Genomic DNA, 23123 nt, shown 5'->3' with positions numbered 1-23123 from the left:
TGTACAACAGAACAAAACAGTGCCCAGTCCTGTGCCATCCTCACAATTGTTGCTATGCTTGAACCCATTGTTGCAGCCACTGTGTCAATCCATTTTGTTGAGGGTCTTCCTCTTTTTTGAAGACCCTATGAGACAGTTCTACTCTGTCCTATAGGGTCACTATGAGTCAGAATAGACTCACAGGGCAGTGGGTTTGGTTTTGTTTGTTTCCCTCACGCTTCTGCCCTGTTATCTTACAGGTCAGCTCATCAACACTGTCATGGTGAACTTCAGACCCTACAAGTTTTTTTCTTCCATCCTTGAAGCCAACCTCACCCTCCACAGCATCGCCACCAGTGCGTGTCTGGCTTGTGGATAGCTTTCTAGAAAAAGCTTCACACCTGGCTTCTTGGCCGTTGACCTGCTAGGTCCAACCCGGCCAAGAGATCAACAAACAGAACAAAACAAAAGGCAACGCAGTCACTACCCACTCGGGAACGACGATCCAGGGCATAAACTGTCTCGCTCTCTAACGATGAGGTGGAACACCCATGGGTCCTCAGGATTTCTCTGCTAGTAAATTGTTTTCCCATTGCTTTTTTTCCCCCTACAGTTTTCCAAGAACAAAAATGTAATTCTCCAATAGAATATTTTTCCTAACAATTTACTAGCTTGGAAATGTTGAGGTAAATAGTGCAACAGATTGTGGGGTCTTTTGATTTTTTTTTAAAAAAACAGTACTTTCCTGTTGGCTAATTATGATGTCACAGCCTACTCTCTATGCCCATTTGTCTGCTTAAAATTAATTGATAATAATTTTCCCATTGTTGTGGAGTCGATTCCGACTCATGGTGACCCTATAGGACAGAGTAGAACTGCCCCATAGGCTTTCCAAGGCTGTACTCTTTATGGAAGCAGACTGCCATATCTTTCTCCCAAGGAGAGGCTGGTGGGTTCGAAGCACTGACCTTTTGGTTAGCAGCCTAGTGCTTTAACTACTGCATCACCAGGGCTCCTGATAAAAATCATGTACATTAAATACATAAAAATTAATTTATAATCATACCAGGGGTGCATGGTCCTTTAAACTCTTCTTTTTAAGTATTATGAGTTTGAAGTCCCTCTGAGCAGCTCCCCAAACCCAGGCCCTTCCCAGCTACTTACCCTGTGATGACTCTGGGCACCTCCTACCAGCTAGCTGAAAGACTTACACACGTGTATTAATATTGTTGTTAAGGGCCGTGGAGTCGGTTCTGACTCATAGTGACCCCATGCCCAACAGAACGAAACACTGCCCGGTCCTGCGCCATGCCCTTGTTATGCTTGAGCCCGTGGTTGCAGTCACTGTGTCAATCCATCTCGTTGAGGGTCTTCCTCTTTTTCACTGACCCTGAAAATGTATAGAGTCATCTGGGTGGGTTACTTTGTTTCTTTTTCTTTCCTTCCCTTTCCCTCACCCTCTTCTGCCCACCCCTCTCTTTCCCTCCCCTTTTCTTCTTTCTCCCCCTCTCTCCCTCCTTCCCCCACCCTCCTTCCCTCCTTCCCTCACCTGCCCTCCTTCATTCCTTCCTTCCTCCTTCCCCTCTCTGTCCTCCCTCCTTCTCTCCTTCCTTTCTCCTTTCCTCCTTCCTCCCTCCCCCCTCCTCTTTCCCTCTCCCTCCCTCCCTCCTTCTTCCCTTCCTTCCCTCCCTTCTCCCTCTCTCCCTTTCTCCTTCCCTCCCTTCCTTCTCCTTTCCCCTCCCTTCTTTCTCCTTCTCTCCCTCCCTCCCTTCCATCTTTCCTTCTTGAGAAACGGTATCATATCACTGTGTGAGTCTTCCTACTGCGTGCTTTTCCACTGCATGTCGTATTTCTGAGATGGAGCCTTTGAACCAGCAATGTGGGAGGCGCCTGCTGGCCACAAGCAGTCACCTGTCCTCCCTGGAGGTTCTGCCTACATTGTCTGAGGAGAAGCACAGCCCTATGTCAGAGCTCAGCAAACCACAGCCCATGGGCCAAATCCGACATATTATCTGTTTTTCTAAAATAAAGTTTTATTGGGACACCGTCACACCCGTTGTTTTATGTGTTATCCGTGGCTGCTTTTGCAGAGTTGAATAGTGGCAACAGAAAGCCCCACAAAGCCGAAAATATTTGCCGTCTGGCCCTTTATGGAAAAAGTTTGCTGACCCCTGGTCAACATGATGGAAGTGGGATAATTTTCATTTTAACTCTTTATGTTTTTCTGTATCATGTGACTTTTCTACATGAACTCTTGTTATCATTACAGTCAGAAAATAACAGGAAAGCCATTTTGATTCAGGAAACAAAATTGTGTGTGAGAAACAGAGCAGGTGGAGGCAGCAAATAGTGATATGTCTGAAGACAAATAGGTGTAAAATACAAAATGCAGAATGACTTGTATCCGTAGAAACAACCGTCATTACTTTTGTTGGTTTTGTTCTTTTTCCCAGATGAAAACGAGTTGGCAATTTTAGCTCGGAATGACAGCGTGTATTACGGCAGTCTGTCAACCCTGTCAAGTTCTGTAATCAGAGTAGGTAACAATCAAAGTAGGGTGACAACCCGGTTGGCAGTGGTCCTGTTCTGAAACATCCCATCCTTCTTCTGAAGTCTTGAGATCGCTCTCGTTATTAAAATAATGACAAGAGCAGATAAAACTTCCTGAGCACTTCAAATGTGTCAGGTGGTAGTCTGAGTTCCTTCTGTGTGCTACCTCACTAAAGGACCACCAGCGTCTTAGGACCACCACCCATCTGATAGTTTGGTGGTTTGTGTGTTGCTGTGATGCTAGAAGCTACGCCACCAGCATTTCCAATACCAGCAGGGTCACCCATGGTGGACAGGTTTCAGTGGAGCTTCCAGACTCAAACAGACTAGGAGGAAAGGTCTGGCAATCGACTTCTGAAAATCAGCCAACGAAAACCCAATGGATCACAACAGAATGTTGTCCAACTCACTTGCTGTTGTGGACACGTCATCAAGAGGAATCAATGGCTGGAGGAGGGCATTTTGTTTGGTGAAGTAGAGGGCCAGTGAGGGTGAGGGAGACCCTCAGTGAGATGGATTGACACAATAGCCAGCGTGATGGACTTGAACATGCCAGTGTTCGTGAGGATGATGCAGGACCAAGTAACGTTTCATTCTGTTGTCCATAAGATCGCCATGAGTCGGAGTCAACTTGACAGCAGTTAGTCTACCTCTGTCTGTCTATCTGTATTACTAATGTGTAGTCAATGCCACGAAACTCCTTAGTGGCTGAATGAGAACAGTCTCCCAGGTCTTCTGACCCCTACTTCACTGTTTTCCCCCACTAAATCTACAGCCACTATACTTCCCAAAATGTACCTGGTAGTGGAATGTCGTTGTTATTGGCTGCTGTGAAGTCAGCCTTGACTCACGGCGACCCCATGCACAACAGAACAAAACGCTGCCCAGTCCTGTGCCATCCTCATGATCGGTTGGGGATCAGACTGTTGTAATCCATAGGGTTTTCACAGGCTGGTTTTCAGAAGTTGATCTCCAGGCCTTTCTTCCTAGTCCATCTTAGTCTGGAAGCTCTGCTGAAGCTGGTTCAGCATCACAGCAACATGCAAGCCTCCATCGATGGACAGGTGGTGGCTGCACGTGAGGTATACTGACCAAGGAAGGATAGGCAAATTGGGTGCGGCACACGTGAGAACTGTCTCTTTGAAGCCCTAACCCTGACATTCTAATGTGTGTTTTCTGGGGAGAGGTTCCATAGTTTTCATTAGACTCTCAAAAGAGATCCAGGATCCGCAAACAAATTGTTAGATGCCGTTGAGTCGATTCTGACTCAGCGACCCCGTGTGACACAGCAGAACTTCCCCTCGGGTTTCCTAGGCTGTAATCTTTATGGGAGCAGATTGCCAAGTCTTTCTCCCTTGGAGCCACCGGGTGGGTTCAAACTTCCAACCTTTCTGTTAGCAGCCAAGCGCTTAACTGTTGCGCCACCAGGGCTCCTTGCAAACAATGAAGCTGTAGAGTAGTTAACTCACAAATTGCACATATGCCTCTTTTTAAAAATACCTTCTTTAAATCTGAATAATGAGATAAAATTTGAATGTTCAGCAAGAATTAGAAATATTTGATCTCTGAAATCATTTTTCTCTTAGCTTTCAAACCAAAGAGTCTGGTCCCAGGAGGCAGCCCTGATGTTCACACACCTGGGAGAACTTGAAATACTAACCCCACTGCCCGACGTAAATTTTCCAGCTTTTGACTTCCTGCGGTGCCCCATAAATATTCAGGAGATTCTCATGAATCCTGATCTGGAGATTGAAGCTTGCAAAGTACGTGACTATAACCATTTAGACCATTTTTCAATGTACTCTTTTTTTCTTCCATAATTCTTTTAAAATTGTTTTATTGAGGTGAAAGTGTATAAGTATATAACAAAACATTTGCCATTTCAACATATTTTAGATGTATAATTCAGTGACACTGATGACGTTCGTTGTCTCGTGCGGCAGTCACCACTCTCCGTCCGTTTCCAAATGATTCTGCCACCGTTAAGGGAAGCTCAGCGCCCCCAAGCAGTGGCTCTCCCTTCCCCCTTCTCCCCTCCCACCCCTGTAACCACTGATTAGCTTTGGTCTCTAAACATTGGCCTAGTCTAGCTATTTCGTATAAGTGAGGTCATACAATATTTGTCCTTTTGTGATTGACTTTTTTTCATTCAGCAGAACGTTTTCAAGGTTCATCCATGTCGTGGCATGCATCAGGACTTCATTTCTTTTTACGACTGAGTCCTATTCCATTGGATGGATGGGCCACATTGTGTTTATCCAGTCATCTGTTGATGGACATTTTGGTTGTTTCCATCTTTTGGCTATTGGGAATAGTATGGCATGAACATTGCTGTACCGTATTTTTACGCAAATAACGCGCAGACGTTCTACTGTTTTTGTGCATGTGACCGCCCCCTCCCCACCCCGCAAGGTATTTTCATAAGCATCCTATGTCAGTTTTTTTACATTAGCTGTAAAAAAATTAGCACAGTACACTTACGAAAATACCTTGTCGGGGGGTTGGCAAATAAACGTAGAACGCTCACTGTTATTTGTGTAAAAAATAATGGTACAAGTTTCTGTTTGCGTTCCTGCTTTCAGTTGTTTTGGGTATATACCTAGCAGTGGGATTGCTGGGTCATATGGTAGTTCTATGTTTAAAAAGTACTCTTCTTTAAGAGTACATTTGTAGCCAGTAACCACACATGAAGGAGCCCTGGTGGCACAGTGGTGAAACTCTAGACTGCTAACTGAAAGATCAGCAGTTTGAACCCACCAGCCGCTCTACAGGAGAAAGACCTGGCAATCTACTCCTGTAAAGATTACAGCCAAGAAAACCTATGGGCCGTTCTATTCTGACACATGGGGTTGCTATGAGTGGAAATTGACTCCACAGCACCCAACAACAACCACACACGAGAGAACCAAGTAAGGTTGTCAGATAAAATACAGGCTGCCCCACTGACAGATGAATGGGTAAACAAAACGGGGTCTGTCCATATGATGGAATGTTACTCACATAAAAAGAAATGACGTCCTAATAGACGCTACAACATGGATGAACCTGGAAAACATTATGCTGAGTGAAAGAAGCCAGACACAAAGGACAAATATTGTCTGCTTCCACTTAAATGAAATATCTAGAAGAGGCAAATATAGAGACAGAAAGTAGTTGGAGGATACGAGGAGCTGGGGAAAAGGAGAATGAGGAGTGACTGCTCAGTGGGGACCAAGTTTTTGTTGTGATGAAGAAATTTTGGAAATGGATAGTGGTAATGGTTGTTCAACATGGTGATATAATGAATATTACTGAATTGTACACTTAAAAATGGTTAAGTGGCAGTTTTATATTGTATTTTACCACAGTAAAACTAAATCCAGTGGGCTTAAACCAAAGAGGCACATGTTGACCCCTATAGCCACAAAGTCCAGAAAGGCAAGGCATCAGGTGAGGCTTGATCTAGTAACTTAAATCATGCCACCGAGGACCCGGCTACTCTCCGCTCTGCATTCCTTGGTGTTCTGTGCTCTATCCAGATGCCTCTGGGAAGCTCCAGGATCTCATAAAATGGTAGCAAGCTGGCTGCCAGTTCTCTAGACCTCATGTCCTCATACCAAAATGTCCCAGGAAGAGAGACAATCTCTTAGGCTAGGCCCTGCAGAAGCCAAGAGAAAGTTCAGCAAATGCCTCTCATATCTCATGGGTTCTGAGGGCATGACATGCCCATTCCTGAACCAATCTCCATGGCCGGGAATGAGCCAATTAGGACCCACTGCTTGAGAGAGGAACAGTCTATTGCCTGCTAGTTGATTCCCACCGGGCCACATGCCCAAGGGTGGACGAGGGTAGTTTCCCAAAGGATAACTTGGGATACTGTCAGGAATGGTGTCTTAGTTCTCTAGTGCTGCTATAACAGAAATACCACCAGTGGGTGGCTTTAGAGAAGAGAAATTAATTTTCTCACAGTTGAGGAGCCTAGAAGTCCAAATTCAGGGCACAGCTCTAGGGGAAATCTCCCTCTCTGTTGGCTCTGGGGGAAGGTCCTTGTCTCTTTTCAGCTTCTGCACCTTGGCTCCTTGGTGATCTTCATGTGGCGTGGCGTCTATCTTCCCCCATCTCTGCTTGCCTAACCTGCTCTTTTGTACAGTAAAACCAGTGAAAGCCTGAGCCTTCCAACACCATCAGCCTGGAGTCTGCCCCAGCCATCTATCTGCCAGAAATGTGTTCAACTGTGCCAGAAAGTTTTCCGAACCGTGGCAAACTCTACAGGCCGAACGACCTGGGGTCTTCAAAGATAAATTGACAGGGAAAGAAAGCGATGAAGGGGGAACCTAAAGTTTAAAAGAAACTTAAAACATAACAGTTTTTGAGAACAGGCAAGACTAAGTAATACCATCTGCAGGTGGGCACCTGGGTGCTAATGCCGTGAAGGAGCACAGTCCTTGGAGAGTCAGGGCAGGGTCCTGCTGGAGGGAGAGAGGGGCTGTGGTGGGGCTGACCTTGAGGGTCTCCTGAGAATGCAGAGTGTAGCAAGAAAGCCTAGTGAGTAAAAAGGGCCGGTAAGACTGGAAGATTCCATCCCTGAGGCCCTCACCTGTTTGTCCTTTCTTTTTGGGAAGCCCTTCTTCAACCTCCTGTCGACTTCCTGTTCTGCATATCTAACCAGGTACAACGTCTGCATGGGTTTTTTGGAAACAAAATGTATACCATTGATATGAACAGTGAGTTGACACTGACCGCTTTTATGGTACCTCGACTGGGCAATTCACCAATTCCACTAGTGAGTGTGTCTTTTTTTTTGGTAAAATATGTATAACATAAAATTTTCCCTTCTAACCTTTTGGAGCGTGTTCTAGCTCTATGTATTTACTGATTCTGTTTAAGTGCATCAGTTCACAATGTTGTACTGTCGTCACCCTTTTCAAAACCCTTTCATCACCCCAAACAGAAATTCTGTACCCCCCCCTTCCCCAAGCCCTCTGTTGTTAGCTACTCTGGAGTCATCTCCGACTCAGACGAGACGCCGTGAATAACAGAAGGAAACGTCGCCCGATCCTGTACCGTCTTCACAGTCGTTGGTCCATTGTTGCAACCGCTCAGTATTTTGAGTGCCTTTCACCCTCGGGGGCTCATCTGCCGGTACTATATCTGACAATGTTCTGTTGTCATCCACAGGGTTTTCATTGACTAACTTTTGGAAGGAGATCACCAGGCCTCTCTTCCTGGTCTGTCTTAGTCTGGAAGCATTGCTGAAACCTGTCCACCATGGTGATCCTGCTGGTATTTGAAATACCAGTGGCGTAGCTTCCAGCATCATAGCAACATGCAAGCTACCACAGCACAACAAACTGACAGACGGGTGGTGGCCCTTAGCCCCTGGCAACCACTGATCTATTTGATGCCTTGTTCTCTAGTCTTCTTCTGACCTGCCCCTCAACTTTCTGTGAATTCCTTTCTTCTTCCTTTTTTATTTCCTCTTCCCCTCGGCAACTAGTAACCACTAGTCTCCTTTCTATCTCTATGAGCTTACCTTTTCTAGATGTCGTTGTTGTTAGGTGCCGTCAAGTTGGTTCCAACTCATAGCGACCCCATGTACAACAGAACGAAACACTGCCCGGTCCTGCGCCATCCTCACAATTATTGTTATGCTTGAGCCCATTGTTGCAGCTACTGTGTCAATCCATCTCGTTGAGGGTCTTCCTCTTTTTGGCTGACCCTCTACTTTACCAAACATGATGTCCTGCTCCAGGGACTGGTCCCTCCTGATAACATGTCCAAATTATGTGAGACAAAGTCGCTCCATCCTTGCTTCTAATGAGCATTCTAGCTGTGCTTCTTCCAAGACAGATTTGTTCTTTCTTCTGACAGTCCATGGGATAGTCAATATTCTTCGCCAACACCATAATTCAAAGGCGTCAGTTCTTCTTCGGTCTTCCTTATTCATTGTCCAGGTTTCACAGGCACACGAGGTGATTGAAAACACCATAGCTTGAGTGAGTAACACCTTATTACACAGAGTGACATCTTTGTTTTTTAACACTTTAAAGAGGTCTTTTGCAGCAGATTTGGCCAACGCAATACGTCCTTTGATTTCTTGACTGCTCCTTTTATGGGCATTGATTGTGGATCCAAGTAAAACGAAACCCTTGACAACTTCGGTATTTTCTCCATTTATCATGATGTAGCTTATTGGTCCAACTGTGGGGATGTTTGTTTTCTTTATGTGGAGGTGTAATCCATACTGAAGGCTGTAGTCTTTGATCTTCATCAGGAAGTGCTTCAAGTCACCTTGACTTTCAGCAAGCAAGGTTGTGTCATCTGTGTATTGCAGGTAGTTAAGGAGTCTTCCTCCAGTCCTGATGCCACGTTCTTCTTCATATAATCCAGCTTCCTGGATTATTTGCTTAGCATACAGATTGAGTAAGTATTGTGAAAGGATATAACCCTGACGCACACCTTTCCTGACTTTAAACTACGCAGTATCCCCTTGTTCTGTTCTAATGACTGCCTCTTGGTCTGTGTACAGGTTCCTCACGAGCACAATTAAGTGTTCTGGAATTCCCATTCTTTGCAATGTTCTCCATAATTTGTTGTGATCCACACAGTCGAGTGCCTTTGCCTAGTCAATAAAACACAGATAAACATCTTTCTGGCATTGTCTGCTTTCAGCCAAGATCCATCTGACATCAGGAATGATATTCCTTGTTCCATGTCTTCTTCTGAATCTGGCTTGAATTTCTAGCAGTTCACTGTCGATATGTTGCTACAACTGCTTTTGAATGATCTCCAACAAAATTTTACTTGTGTGTGATATTAATGGTATCGTTTGATAATTTCTGTATTCTGTTGGATCACCTGTCTTTGGAATGGGCACAAATATGGATCTCTTCCAGTTGATTGGCCAGGTAGCTGTCTTCCAAATTTCTTGGTATAGATGAGTGAGCACTTCCAGTGCTGCATCCTTTTGTTGAAACATCTCCGTTGATATTCCGTCAATTCCTGGAGCCCTGTTTTTCACCCGTGTCTTCAGTGCAGCTTGGACCTCTTGATCATATGCTACCTACTGAAGTGGTTGAATGTCAACCAATTCTTTTTGATACAGTAACTCTGTGTATTCCTTCCATCTTCTTTTGATGCTTCCTGTATCATTTAATATTTTCCTCATAGAATCCTTCACTATTGCAACTCGAGGCTTGAATTTTTTCTTTAGTTCTTTCAGCTTGAGAAATGCTGAGTGTGTTCTTCCCTTTTGTTCTTCTGTCTCTAGGTCTTTGCACATGTCATTATAATACTTTGTCTTCTCGAGCTGCCCTTTTAAATTTTCTGTTCAGCTCTTTTACTTCCTCATTTCTTCTGTTAGTTTTAGCTACTCGACGTTCAAGAGCAACTTTCAGAGTCTCTTCTGACATCCATTTTGGTCTTTTCTTTCTTTCCTGTCTTTTTAATGGCCTCTTGCTTTCTTCATGTGTGATGTCCCTGATGTCATCCCACAACTCGTCTGGTCTTCGGTCATTAGTGTTCAATGTGTCAAATCTGTTCTTGAGATGGTCTCTAAATTCAGATGGAGTATACTCAAGATCGTACTTTAGCTCTCGTGGACTTGTTCTAATTTTCTTCAGCTTCAACTTGCTTGAACTTGCACATGAGCAATTGATGATCTGTTCTGCAGTCGGCCCCTGGCCTTGTTCTGACTGATAATATTGAGCTTTTCCGTCATCTCTTTCCACAGATATACTTGATTTGATTTCTGTGTATTCCGTCTGTTGAGGTCCAAATGTATAGTCGCCACTTATGTTGTTGAAAAAAGGTATTTGCAATGAAGAAGTCATTGGTCTTGAAAAATTCTATCATGCAGTCTCTGGCATTGTTTCTATTACCAAGGCCATATTTTCCAACTACAAATCCTTCTTCTTTGCTTCCAACTTGCACATTCCAATCGCCAGTATTATCAATGCATCTTGATTACATGTTTGATCAATTTCAGACTGCAGAAGTTGGTAAACATCTTCAATTTCTTCATCTCTGGCCTTAGTGGTTGGTGCATAACTTTGAATAATAGTCATATTAACTGGTCTTCCCTGTAGGTTATGAATATTATCCTATCACTGACAGAGTTGTACTTCAGGATAGAGCTTGAAATGTTCTTTTTGATGATGAATGCAACACTATTCCTCTTCAATTTGTCATTCTCGGTATAGTAGGCCATATGATTGTCTGATTCAAAATGGCCAATACCAGTCCATTTCAGCTCACTAATGCCTAGGATATGGATGTTTATGCGTTTCATTTCATTTTTGACAATTTCTAATTTTCCTAGATTCATACTTCGTACATTCCACATTCTGATTAATGGATGTTTGCAGCTGTTTCTTCTCATTTTGAGTCATACCACATCAGCAAATGAAGGTCCCAAAAGCTTGACTCCATCCACATCATTGAGCTTGACTCCACTTTGAGGGGGCAGCTCTTCCCCAGTCATCTTTTGAGTGCCTTCCAACCTGAGGGGCTCATCTTCCGGCACGATATCAGACAATGTTCTGCTGCTGTTCATAAGGTTTTCACTGGCTGATTTTTCAGAAATGGACTGCTGGGTCCTTTTTCCTAGTCTGTCTTAGTCTGGAAGCTCTGCTGAAACCTGTCCACCATGGGTGACCCTGCTAGTATTTAAAACACTGGTGGCAAAGCTTCCAGTATCACTGCAACATGCAAGCCACCATAGTGTGACAAACTGACAGATAGCTGGTGGCTGTTCTAGATAGTTCATATAGAGGGAATCATACAATATTTATCCGTCTGTGCCTCCATTTTTTCACTTAACATTTGAAAGTTTATCCATATTACAGCAGGTATCAGAACATCTTTCCTTTTTATGGCTGAATGATATTCCGCATTACAGATGGACCACATTTTCTTTATCTGTTCATCTGTTGATGGACACTTGGGTTGTTTCCACCTTTCACCTGTTGTGAATAGTGAACGTTGGTGTACAAGTATCTGTTTCAATCCCTGCTTTCTAGTCTTTTGGGTCTATCCCCAGTAGTGGCATTGCTGGGTCATTTGGTAATTTCACGTTTAACTCTTTGAGAAGGCTTCTTTTCTTCTTAGCTCAGCCAGAGTCAGCTTCTGTCACTTCCAGCCAAGAGCTCCAACTCGTACAGCCTTCCCTCATCCATTGAGGGTGTGCTTGAAAAACAGTGGGGCTCCTGGGCCTGAAACCCAGGTTCTTAGTCTAGACTCGTTGTTGTCGTTGGGTGCCGTTTGAGTTGATTCCAACTCATAGTGACGAGTAGAACTGCCCCATAGTGTTTTCTAGGCAGTAGCCTTTATGGGAGCAGATCGCTAGGTCTTTCTCCTGTGGAGCTACTGGGTAGCTTTGAAATGTAACCTTTCTTTTGGTTAGCAGCCAAGTGCTTAACCATTGTGGCCTCACGGCTCCTTCTCCTAGACTCTTGGTTGCAAACAATCAACCTGAGAAGGGGGGAATTTGGGTAAGGATATGGGGGAAGAGTCCCAAAATAGAAGGGACTGGGCACAGGGCCTGCACAGGCGTCAGATGAGGCCCTGCACTGGCTCATACCCTGTGCTTTCTCATTCCTCCTTCCTCTACAGGGCGGGCTCTGGGGCTCTCCGTGCACCAGAGGTAGATGGCGCCCTTGCAGGCCTGGGTCTTGCAGCTCTGCAGCCCTAAGAAGTCTGCAGAGTGTGGTTCAGAGGCCACATTCTGGGGGGCTGGGGACTGGGTCCAGGGTGCATCTGGGGATTTGTCTGGCAGTGGTATTTGCAGAACAAGCTCAGTTCTCAGTCTGAAGGTGTTTGGGGGGTGGGTCACAGCACATGCTTCTCCTGCCCACCCCTCAGGTGACGGTGAGCAACCCGCACTCCCTGGGGCTGCAGGCGACCATCGAGGAGCAAGGCTACACTTTGGACGGGAACAGCAAGTATCAACTGGTGAGCCATGCCACCCCTCCGCACCCAGCCCCGCTAAGGGCATGGGCTTTACCACCCAGCCAGGTCCCCAGCCCTCCCCTCCTTCCTACCAAGCCCAGGTCAAGGCCCTGAGGGATCTGGAGGCAGCACAGTCCCTGCTCCCACCACGCAGTTGGTCTGCTGGGAAGTTGTTGCATGCCACGGACTTGATTCTAGCTCATAGTGACACCATGTGACAGAGGAGAACTGCCCCATAGGGTTTTCTTGGCTGTAATCTTTATAGGAGCAGATCACCAGGTCTTTCTCCCGCGGAGCTGCTGGTGGATTCGAACCACCAACCTTTTGGTTAGCAGCTGAGCACTTACCCTTGTGCCCCCAGGGCTCCTCGTGGGAAGACAGGCCTGAAATCTACCCTCATCCAGACGCACAATGTCATTAAAGCGTTGCACAGGAGAGGGGGGTGGACGAGGGTGGATGAGTCACTGGGAGCCCAGCCCAGCCCAGGGAGAGCGTGAGACCTGAGCTCGCTGGGGAAACTGAGACAGCAGAACTGAGGCAAACCAGGGGGAGAAGGCTGCAGGGACAGGAGGGGTTTGGTCAGAGATGGGCCTGGGGAACTCATGGGGCTGAGTGGGTGTGCAGGCCTCACAGTCACACCAGGGTGTTTGCACTTAGTCCCAATGACCAGGATCACAAGGATGGTGTGCACCGGAGGGGGTACAGCAAGGCAGGATGGGCCACAACTGACTCTGTCCCGGCTCTTGGCACATCACAACACGCAGATAAGAGGATGGAACAACAAAGCCACGCCTGATGATGGGACCCAGAACAAGGACATAAGTCATTTCCTTGAGTTTCCAGAACGTTCTCACTGGCGGTGGAATTAGAAGCAGAGGCGGGTTGGACAGTCCTGGGCTCAGCCCATCCCACGCTCCATCTCTACCCCATCTCCGCACCCCCCCTCCGCCTACGTGAACGCCAACCTGAACCGCTGCTTTCTTTCTCGGCCCCCGCAGAACATTTACCTGAAGCAACAGCACCACTCCGGCAGGGCTGACCCCAACTTCACCTCCAGGTACGTCGTGGCCTTGATGGTGGTGGCCGCTGCAGGTTTGCACTTTGCTGTCTATGAAAACAAACAAATAAAAACCACCAAACCAGTTGCTGTGGAGTCAATTCTTACTCACAGCAACCCCGTGTGTTACAGAGTAGAACTGCCCCTTTGAGTTCTCCTGTCTGTCATCTTTAAGGAAACAGATCAACGGGCCTTTCTTCCATGAGTGGGTCCAAACTATCAGCCTTGAGATTAGTTGTTGTTGTTAAGTGACGTCGAGTTGGTTCCGACTCATTGTGACCCTGTGTCTAACAGAAGGAAACACTGCCCAGTCCTGCACCATCCTCACAATCATTGTTATGTTTGAGCCCATTGTTGCAGCCACTGTGTCAATCCATCTCATTGAGAGTCTTCCTCTTTTTCACTGACCCTCTACTTTACCAGGCACAATGTCCTTCTCCAGGACTGGTCCCTCCTGATAACATGTCCAAAGTACATGAGACGAAGTCTTGTCATCCTTGCTTCTAAGGAGCACTCTGGCCGTACGTCTTCCAAAACAGATTTGTTCGTTCTTCTGGCAGGCCATGGTATATTCAATATTCTTCACTAATGCCATAATTCAAAGGCATCAATTCTTCTTCTGTCTTCCTTATTCATCGTTCAGCTTTCACATGCATATGAGGCGACTAAAAATACCAAGGCTTAAGTCAGACACACCTTAGTCCTCAAAGCAACATCTTTGCTTTTAACACTTTGAAAGCGGTCTTTTGTAGCCGATTTGCAGATTAGGTGAGTACTCAAGTGCAAACGATTTGCACCACCAGGACCTTTGCCATCTGTAGGCTTCCCTCAGCAGGCGTGGGGAGATTGGGACCCTCCCCGCAGGTGGTGCCGGAGTCTCCTAGAGCTGCCATAACAAAGTCCCACAAACTGGACAGCTTAGAAGAATAGAAATGTATTGCCTCACAGTTCCGGAGGCTAGAGGTCCTAGATCAGGATGTCAGCCATGTTGATTCCTTCTGAGGGAGAATCTTCTGGCGACAGCTGGCGATCCTTGGTGTTCCTTGGCTTGCACCTTCGTCTGCTTCTGACATCCCCTGGCTGTCTTCCCTCTGTGTCTGTCTGCCCCTGTATCTCCCCTCCTCTTTTTATAAGGTCACTAGTCGTGGAGGATTAGGACCCACCCTGCTCCAGGATGATGGCATGTCAACTGATAATATCTGCAAAGACCCTATTTCCAAACAAGGTCCCATTCATGGGTACCAGAGGTTAGGACTTCAACGTATCTTTTTGGGGAAAACAGTTCAACCCATAACAAACAGTAAAACAAGAATGATTAAAAACATCTTACAAAGAGGAGAAATAAGATGGAGAAAGGACAAGTGTTTCCAGGGAAATCAGCAAATGCCAGGTTCCTCTCTGAGGAATCATGCAATGTAAGTGGGACACATCTCTTTTCTCGACTTGAACGAGCTATTGGAAGTTTTCACCCCTTTGGCAGTACTCCCCCATGCCCTCCGTGCAGTGACTCAGGACACGGGAAGTCCAGGACACCTGGAGTAGTTGTTAGTTGCCATCAGGTTGGCTCTGACTCATGGTGGCCTTATGTATAACAGAATAAAATGTTGCCTGGTCCTACCCTATCTTTCTGATCATTGGTATGTTTGAGTCCATTGTTTTGGCTATCGTGTTAATCCATCTCATTAAGGGTTTCCCTCGTTTTTGCTCACCCTGTGCTTTACCAAACATGATATCCTGTTCTATCGATTGGTCTTCCTTGATGACGTGTCCTCAGTAAGCAAGCTGAAGTTTTGCCATCCCCCCTTCTAAGGAGCATTCTGTTTGTATTTTTCTAAGACCGGTTTGTTCTTTTTTTTGACATTCCACGATATATTCAGTATTCTTTGCCAACACCCATGGTTCGAATACTTCAATTCTTCTTCTATCTTCCTTTCTCATTGTCCTGCTTTTGCATGCATATGAGGAAATTGCAAAGACCATGGCTTGGGTCAGTAATTAAGTGACATCTTTGCTTTTTAGAACTTTAAAGAGGTCTTTTGCAGCAGAAATGCCCAATGCTACACGTCATTTGATGTATTGACTGCTTCCTCTATGGACATTGATTATTGATCCAGGTAGAATGTAATCATTGACAACTTCAGTTCGGAGCAGTGCTGGTGGTGGAAGCAAAACCCACACCTGACCAGGCTGAGCGTATGGAGCCCTGAGTTGCCGCCCATTCAATAAACCACTCAAGGACATGAGCACCAGGACATGAGCAGGGCTGTGAGTTGGAGTATGATGCAGTCAGATTGGCATTTTTTATTAATATTTTATTTTTGACGAAAATATATAGAACAAAACCCTCTCCTATTCAACAGTTTCTAGACATAATGATCAGAGACATTGGTTATATTCTTCACATTGTGTCAACATTCTCACTATTTCTGTTCTGGTTCTTTTACTCCCATTGACTAAAACTCCCTGTCCCCCAACTTTCTTGTCTATGCTTTAGGATAGCTGTTGTTCATTTGGTCTTAAGTAATTTTTTTTTTTAAAGAATGCAATACTTAAGGGTGACAATCTTTACTTCTTGAGCTAAACTGTTACTTAGTTTAAAAGTGACTTCAGGAGATAGTTTTGATTCAGGGTTCAAAGAGTAACTCAGGGCCATAGTCTTAGGGACTCCTCCAGCCTAAGTAGCTCAAGTAAGTCTGGAGTCTAACAATTTGAGATTCTGTTTTACATTTTTCTTTGTTTCTATCAGGATCCATCTGTTGCGTCCCTGATCAGAACATTTGGTAGTGGTTGCCAGACACCATCTAGTTCTTTTGGTCTCAAGGTGGAGGAAGCAGTGGTTCATGGATACAGTTGGTCCTGAAGTCTGGTTCCTTCTCTGATTCTTGGGTTTCCTTCTTTCTCTTTTGCTCCAGACGAATAGAGACCAACAGTTGTGTCTTCAATGGCCACTCGTAAGCTTTCAAGACCCCAGACACTGCTTTACCATACTGGGAGGTAGAACACAAACTTTCAGAACTATATTATGCCAGTTGACTGGGTTGTCCCATGAGACCATGGTCCTAAACCTTCAAACCAAAAGAACTGATCCCGTGAGGTGATTGGTTATTGTCAGACTGGCATTTTGAACCACTCACTTTGGCCATTTTTTGGGGGGTGGAGGTGCCAGAGAGGGCTACCCAGAGGCCACAGAAGGCAGTCAAAGATGTTCAAGGAGACCAGAGCAGTGTGCTTTGATGGGGAGAAGGGCTTGGGAGACTGACTGAAGAAAGGGGAGGAGGTAAGGATTTTGTCATTCCCAGGGGATGAGGTTGTTGCTGTTGTTAGGTGCCGTCAAGTTGATTCCGACTCACAGCTACCCCTTCTGACAGAGTAGAACTGCCCCATAGAATTTTCCTGGCTGTAATCTTTATGGAAGCAGATCTCCAGGTCTTTCTCCCCTGGAGCCACTGGCTGGGTTCTAACCGCCAACCTTTGAGTTAGCAGCCAAGCACTTAACTGTAATCATGTGAAAAGGTGTAGAATGACCAGCTCGATTCTGTGTAACAGAAGAAAGATCTAGGTCCCCTGAATGACTATGAGGAGGTTGTCAACAAACTCCAGGAATACCTGCCCAAGGAAGGGAACATTCAGCTGAGATCTGTAGGATAAGTGGGCATTAACAAGACAGAGAAGGTAAAGGCAAGCCTGGGAGAGGAATAGCATGTACAAATGCCCTATGGCAGTAGGGAGAAAAGCAAGTAGCAAGGACTGGAGGAAGACCCTGAAGTGAAGAGAGTGAGGAAGATCACGGGGCAGGATGATGCGGGGAGTCAATAGGTGCCAGAGCACATAGATCCTGTTAAGAGAAACCATTGGTGTTTCCAGAAAAGAGGTGTCGGGCTCAGACTTGCATTTCAACAAGATGACCTGGCTAGCCACAGGTTGGGAAATAGATTGGAGGGGAGTGAGAAATGATGTGCAGGTGGGCTCGGTGGCCAGTGCAGTACTCTAGGGAGCCTGGGCTGGGTGGGGCCATGGGCATGGAGGGACATGGCGGGAGAGGGAAGGAGGGCTTGAGGGATGCAGTGGGAGCCAGGAGGTGCACGGATGCTGCTTTGTTTCCTGGTTTGCCTAAATGCAGGGGAGGGGTCCCAATCACCGGGACAGACAACGATGGAAGATCAGGTTTGGGTGGGTGAGAAACGTGGGCTTGGTGCTGTGTGTAACTGAAGTGTCCTGGAGTCATCAGTTATTACAATACATGCAAGAAGGCTGAATCCCCCAGTGAAAAGATAAGACTCCCAGACTGGGTTAAAAAAAATAAAAGAAACACATCTAAAATTAACAGACAAAAGTGGAAAATAAAGGGATGGATAAAGATATAGGAGCCCTGGTGGCAAAGTGGTTAAGAGCTCAGCTGCTAACCAAAAGATTGGCAGTTCGAATCCACCAGCCACTCTTTGAAAACCCTATGGGGCAGTTCTACTCTGTCCTATAGGGTTGCTATGAGTCAGAATTGACTCGATGGCAATGGATTTGTTTTTTTTATTTTAAAGATATATGAGAAAATCTAATCAAACAATTGAACAAAAACCAAAAGAACAGGAGTGACAATATTATTACGAGATAAAATATATTTTCAAAGCCAAGTACGTTTAGCTTATATATGTGTACAAATACAAATCTTTATTCGCCAATCATCATGGCAAATACTCAAGGCAAAAACTCCTAGAAACATAAAGAGATCCTGATTAAAATACCATCATTGTGGAAGATTTTAATATGCTACTTTTAAAATCTGACAGATTAAGTAGGCAAAAAACAAATAAGACCACCAAGCAGGGGTCCTCAATGGAGGCAATTTTGCACCCCCACCCCAGAAGACATTTGGCAATCTTGTTTTATGCCTGGTTACTAACCAAAAGGTGGGCGGTTCAAATCCACCCAGCAGTACCACACAATGAAAACTTGGTGATCTACTTCCATAAGATTGCAGTCACTGAAAACCCTGTGGAGTGCAGTTCTACCTTGACACACATGGGGTTGTCATGAGAAGAGTAGATGCCACAGCAATGGGTTTGGCTTTTTGGGGACAATTTTTATTGTCATGACTGAGGCAGGGGATTGCTACTGGCGTCTAATGGGTAGAGCTCAAGGATTCTGCTCAACACCTGTCCAGCATGAACTTGCAACGTAAACTTGCTTCCAAAAATAGAGGACGCTGAGAGACCGAAGAAAGAGACAGGCAACTCTGGGGTGGCAGCAGAGGAGTTTAGTAGAGAGATTTACATATGAGATGAGTCTTGGGTGGCCACTGGACCAAGCAGATCTCCACACTCCTCAGTGGGAGGGCAGAGGTTTTATAGTGGTGGTGGATAATAGTGGCTACATGCTAGGGACTTACATAAGGATGATTTAGCAAACTGTAGTGAACTAGAAGACCACATGAGGGTGTTCATGTTTGGCCTCACAAAACCTGTTTTCCCTTCAGTCCACCCCTTGAGGACAGCTCTTACAATCTGGCACGTTCCCTGTCTTGTGCTGTAGCACAAGAGACCCTATCCCCTCCCGCCCAGGAACAAATGTAGAAGTGGGGTTGGCCAGGTGCTGTATGGTGCCTGCATATGTGAAAGAGACAGAAAAAGTTACTTTGTGCCCAGAACAGTAGGAAGGCTTCTCTGATAAGGAGAAGGAACCAGGAGAGAGAAGGCAACCCAATTCCTATCCTCCTTATCAGAGAATGCTCTGAGCCCAAGGCCTTTACTTAGGCAGCCTGGATGGGGGCATAGAGGCAGACCATTTCCCCAACAACACCCTATAATGCACAGGGCAGCTTCCCCATAACCAAGAATGATCTGATCCCAAATGTCAATAGTGCTGAGGTTGAGAAACCCTGCTATAGAGGATTTATGTAATTCACACAACAAGCGTGTTTTGATTCTTTATATAAAACTCTGTATGCTATGAATACAGAAGATATGTTCCTCTCTTATGCTTATAGAGAATTTATTTAAAAAATTCAATTAGTCATTACTTGGTTATAAATAATCAGTTCTTTCAATAGAGATTTTCAGACCACATTCTCAGACTCTAATCTAATAAAACTCAAAATCGACAACCAAAATAAAACAAAAGCAACACCAATAACAAAAATCTCCTTTACTTGGCAATTAAGACACATATACTGGAAGAATCCCTGAGACGGTGGCCCTAAGACACCCTTCTGACCTGAAACTGAAGCCATTCCTGGAGATCACCTTCTAGCTAAACAATAGACAGGCCCATAAAATAAACAATAACACCCGAGAGGAACGTGTTCCATAGAACAATCAATTATAATAGATCAAAAGGACAACATTTGTCCAAAAGCAAAGATAAGAAGACAGGAATGGGTAGAAAAACAGGACGAAAGGAAACGGGGAACCCAAGGTGGAAATGGGGAGAGTGGTGGGGAATGCATTGTGGGGAATGCAGCCAATGTCATGGAACACTTTATGTACAAACTATCGAATGGGAAACTAATTTTCTCTGTAAACTTTCACCTAAAGCACAATGAGAGTTTTTTTAAAAAAAAGAAAAATATAAATAAGAAACTTACAAATAATAAATTCAAAAACCTATAAATAACTCCTGAATCAAAGATGAAATAATAGCTAAAATATACTCAGAGGAAAATTTATACCCCAAGCACTTTCATTATTAGAAAAAGAAAATGGGCTAAAGACGAATGAACTAAAAAAAAAAAAAAAAGATAAATTGACAAAAAAATTAACTTAGGAAACTAGAAGAATACCCAAAAGAAACAATGAGAGGTTAATTAATAATGATACAATCTGAAATTTATGAAACAGAAGGCAAAAATGCAATGTAAAGTAAAACCGAAACAAAAAGCTAGCTCTTCAGCAGACCGGTGTAATAGCTGCTGCTGTTGGGTGCCATCATAGCAACTCCATGTGACAGTAAAACTGCCCTATAGGGTTTTTCTAGGCTGTAATCTGTATAAGAAAACCCTGGCGGTGTAGTGGTTAAGAGCTACAGCTGCTAGCGAAAAGGTCGGTGGTTTGAATCCACCAGGTACTCGTTGGAAACTATTTGGGGCTGTTCTACTCTGTCCTATAGAGTCAGAATCGACTCCACGACAATGGATTTGATTTAGTTAATCTGTACGGGTAGCAGATTACCAGGTCTTTCTCTTGCAGAGGGCTGGGTGGGTTCAAACTGCCAGCCTTTTGATTCGCAACCAAGCACTTAACTGTTGTGCCACCAAGACTCCCTGTATAACAGCTGAAACCCAACAATTCTGATTAAGGGCAAAAGAAAGACAATGAAAGTGAACATTTGGAATGGAAAGTGAAGATAAAAGTTTGGATATAGAAACTATTGAAAGAATCATAAGAAGTCATTATATGCAGCTCAGTGATAATAAAATTGAGATGTCAGATGTTCTTTGAAATAAACAATATACAAATTAACGAAAATGACTCAAGAAAAGGTAGGCACTCAAAGGAGGGCAGACCACCATGCTTGTCTTTTCTCTTTAGCACCCCCCAGAGGCCCTCAGTCAATATTTTGAAATGAGTGAGTGAGTGAATGAATGAATGGACAATACTTTTGACTATGACTCTCGTCTCGGGTAACACATACTCCTGTTGTCTTTGCAGCATAAAGCGACCCACAATGTCTACCGTCACTCTAGACATAGCCAACAAAGAAATCTCCTGCATCGACCTCAAGCCACTGGTATGTCTCAAACCTTTACTGGCCCATAGTCTGTGTTATTAGTGTTAGGAGTAATGGCGGCAGGCTTACGTCAGCTTTTCCTTGAGGGGCTGTGCAAGCCCTTGTTCAGGATCTGGAAATGGAGGTGACTCTGTGCTGGTTGTTGGAGTCACTGCCACCCCCATCAGTGTCCCCAGACTGCCCCTTCCCTTTTCCCCTTCCTGACTCACTGTCCTCAGAGCAGGTGTATCAGTGCATGTTCCTTGCCGGTCATCTGCAGAACTTCCCCTGGTTGACTCAGGTAACAGCACTTATAAGCATACCCAAGAGAATTGAAAACACCCATCAACATACGTCCACATAAAACTTGCTTACAAGCGTTCATAATAGCATTGTTCACAACAGCCAAAAAGCAGAAACAACCTAAATCCCCATCAGTGGATGAATGGATAAACAAATGTGGTGCACCCATATAATGGAATATTATGCAGTCATAAAAAGGAATGAAGTTCTGATACATGTTACAACATGGATGAACCTTGAAAAGATTGTTACTCAGTGGGAAAAAAAAAGCCAGACACAAAAGGACAAATATCATACCATTCCATTTATATGAAATGTTCATAGGCAAATTCATAGAGACAGAAAGTAGATTAGTAGTTGCCTAAGGGCTGGGGACCCCACATGTCTGTCAGTTTGTCATACTGTGAGGGCTTGTGTGTTGCTGTGAGGTGGGAAGCTATGCCACTGGTATTCAAATACCAGCAGGGTCACCCATGGTGGACGGGTTTCAGCTGAGCTTTCAGACTAAGACAGACTGGGAAGAAGGGCCCAGTAGTCTACTTCTGAAAAAAAAATTAGCCAGTGAAAACCTTATGAATAGCAACAGAACATTGTCTGATATAGTGCTGGAAGGTGAGCCCCTCAGATTGGAAGGCACTCAAAACATAACTGGGGAAGAGAGCTGCCTCCTCAAAGTAGAGTCGACCTTAATGATGCGGATGGAATCAAGCTTTTGGAACCTTCATTTGCTGATATGGCACAATTCAAATTGAGAAAAAAACAGTTGCAAACATCCATTAATAATAGGAACATGGAATATATGTAGTATGAATCTAAGAAAATTGGAAATCGTCAAAAATGAAATGGAATGGATAAACATCGATATCCTAGGCATTAGGAGCTGAAATGGACTGGTACTAGACTTTTTGAATCGGACAAACATATATTCTACTATGCCAGGAATGACAAATTGAAGAGGAATGGTGTTGTGTTCATCATCAAAAAGAACATTTCAAGATCTGTCCTGAAGTACAACGCTGTCAGTGGTAGGATAATATCCATATGCCTACAAGAAAGACCAGTTAATATGACTATTATTCAAATTTACACTCCAACCACTAAGGCCAGAGATGAAGAAATTGAAGATGTTTACCAAATTCTGCAGTCTGAAATTGATCAAACATGTAATTAAGGTGCATTGATAATACTTGCGATTGGAATGTGAAAGTTGGAAGCAAAGAAGAAGGATTTGTAGTTGGAAAATATGGCCTTGGTAATAGAAACAATGACAGAGATCGCATGATAGAATTTTTCAAGACCAACGACTTCTTCATTGCAAATACCTTTTTTCAACAACATAAGTGGCAACTATACGTGTGGACCTCAACAGACGGAATACACAGAAATCAAATCAAGTGTGTCTGTGGAAAGAGATGACGGAAAAGCTCACTATTATCAGTCAGAACAAGGCCGGGGCCGACTGCAGAACAGATCATCAATTGCTCATATGCAAGTTCAAGCAAGTTGAAGCTGAAGAAAATTAGAACAAGTCCACGAGAGCTAAAGTACGATCTTGAGTATACTCCATCTGAATTTAGAGACCATCTCAAGAACAGATTTGACACATTGA

General features: G+C 44.5%; 1 protein-coding gene across 1 annotated transcript in view; it reads left to right on the top strand.

Moving 5' to 3' along the window:
- CATSPERD (cation channel sperm associated auxiliary subunit delta) overlaps positions 1-23123 on the top strand; it is an 89419-nt gene that overhangs the window by 27469 nt on the left and 38827 nt on the right. Inside the window, exons 9-15 of the mRNA XM_023733091.1 lie at positions 240-335; positions 2433-2515; positions 4116-4292; positions 7178-7291; positions 12370-12459; positions 13455-13513; positions 21154-21232. Coding sequence (XP_023588859.1) covers positions 240-335; positions 2433-2515; positions 4116-4292; positions 7178-7291; positions 12370-12459; positions 13455-13513; positions 21154-21232 — 698 coding nt within the window. The remainder of the gene's footprint in view (positions 1-239; positions 336-2432; positions 2516-4115; positions 4293-7177; positions 7292-12369; positions 12460-13454; positions 13514-21153; positions 21233-23123) is intronic.

The sequence above is a fragment of the Trichechus manatus genome, unplaced genomic scaffold (assembly GCF_000243295.1).
Source record: "Trichechus manatus latirostris isolate Lorelei unplaced genomic scaffold, TriManLat1.0 scaffold00057, whole genome shotgun sequence".
Classification (NCBI taxonomy): Eukaryota; Metazoa; Chordata; class Mammalia; order Sirenia; family Trichechidae; genus Trichechus; species Trichechus manatus.
Note: the sequence above shows the minus strand (reverse complement) of the source record. Positions and strands in the feature narration are given on the sequence as shown.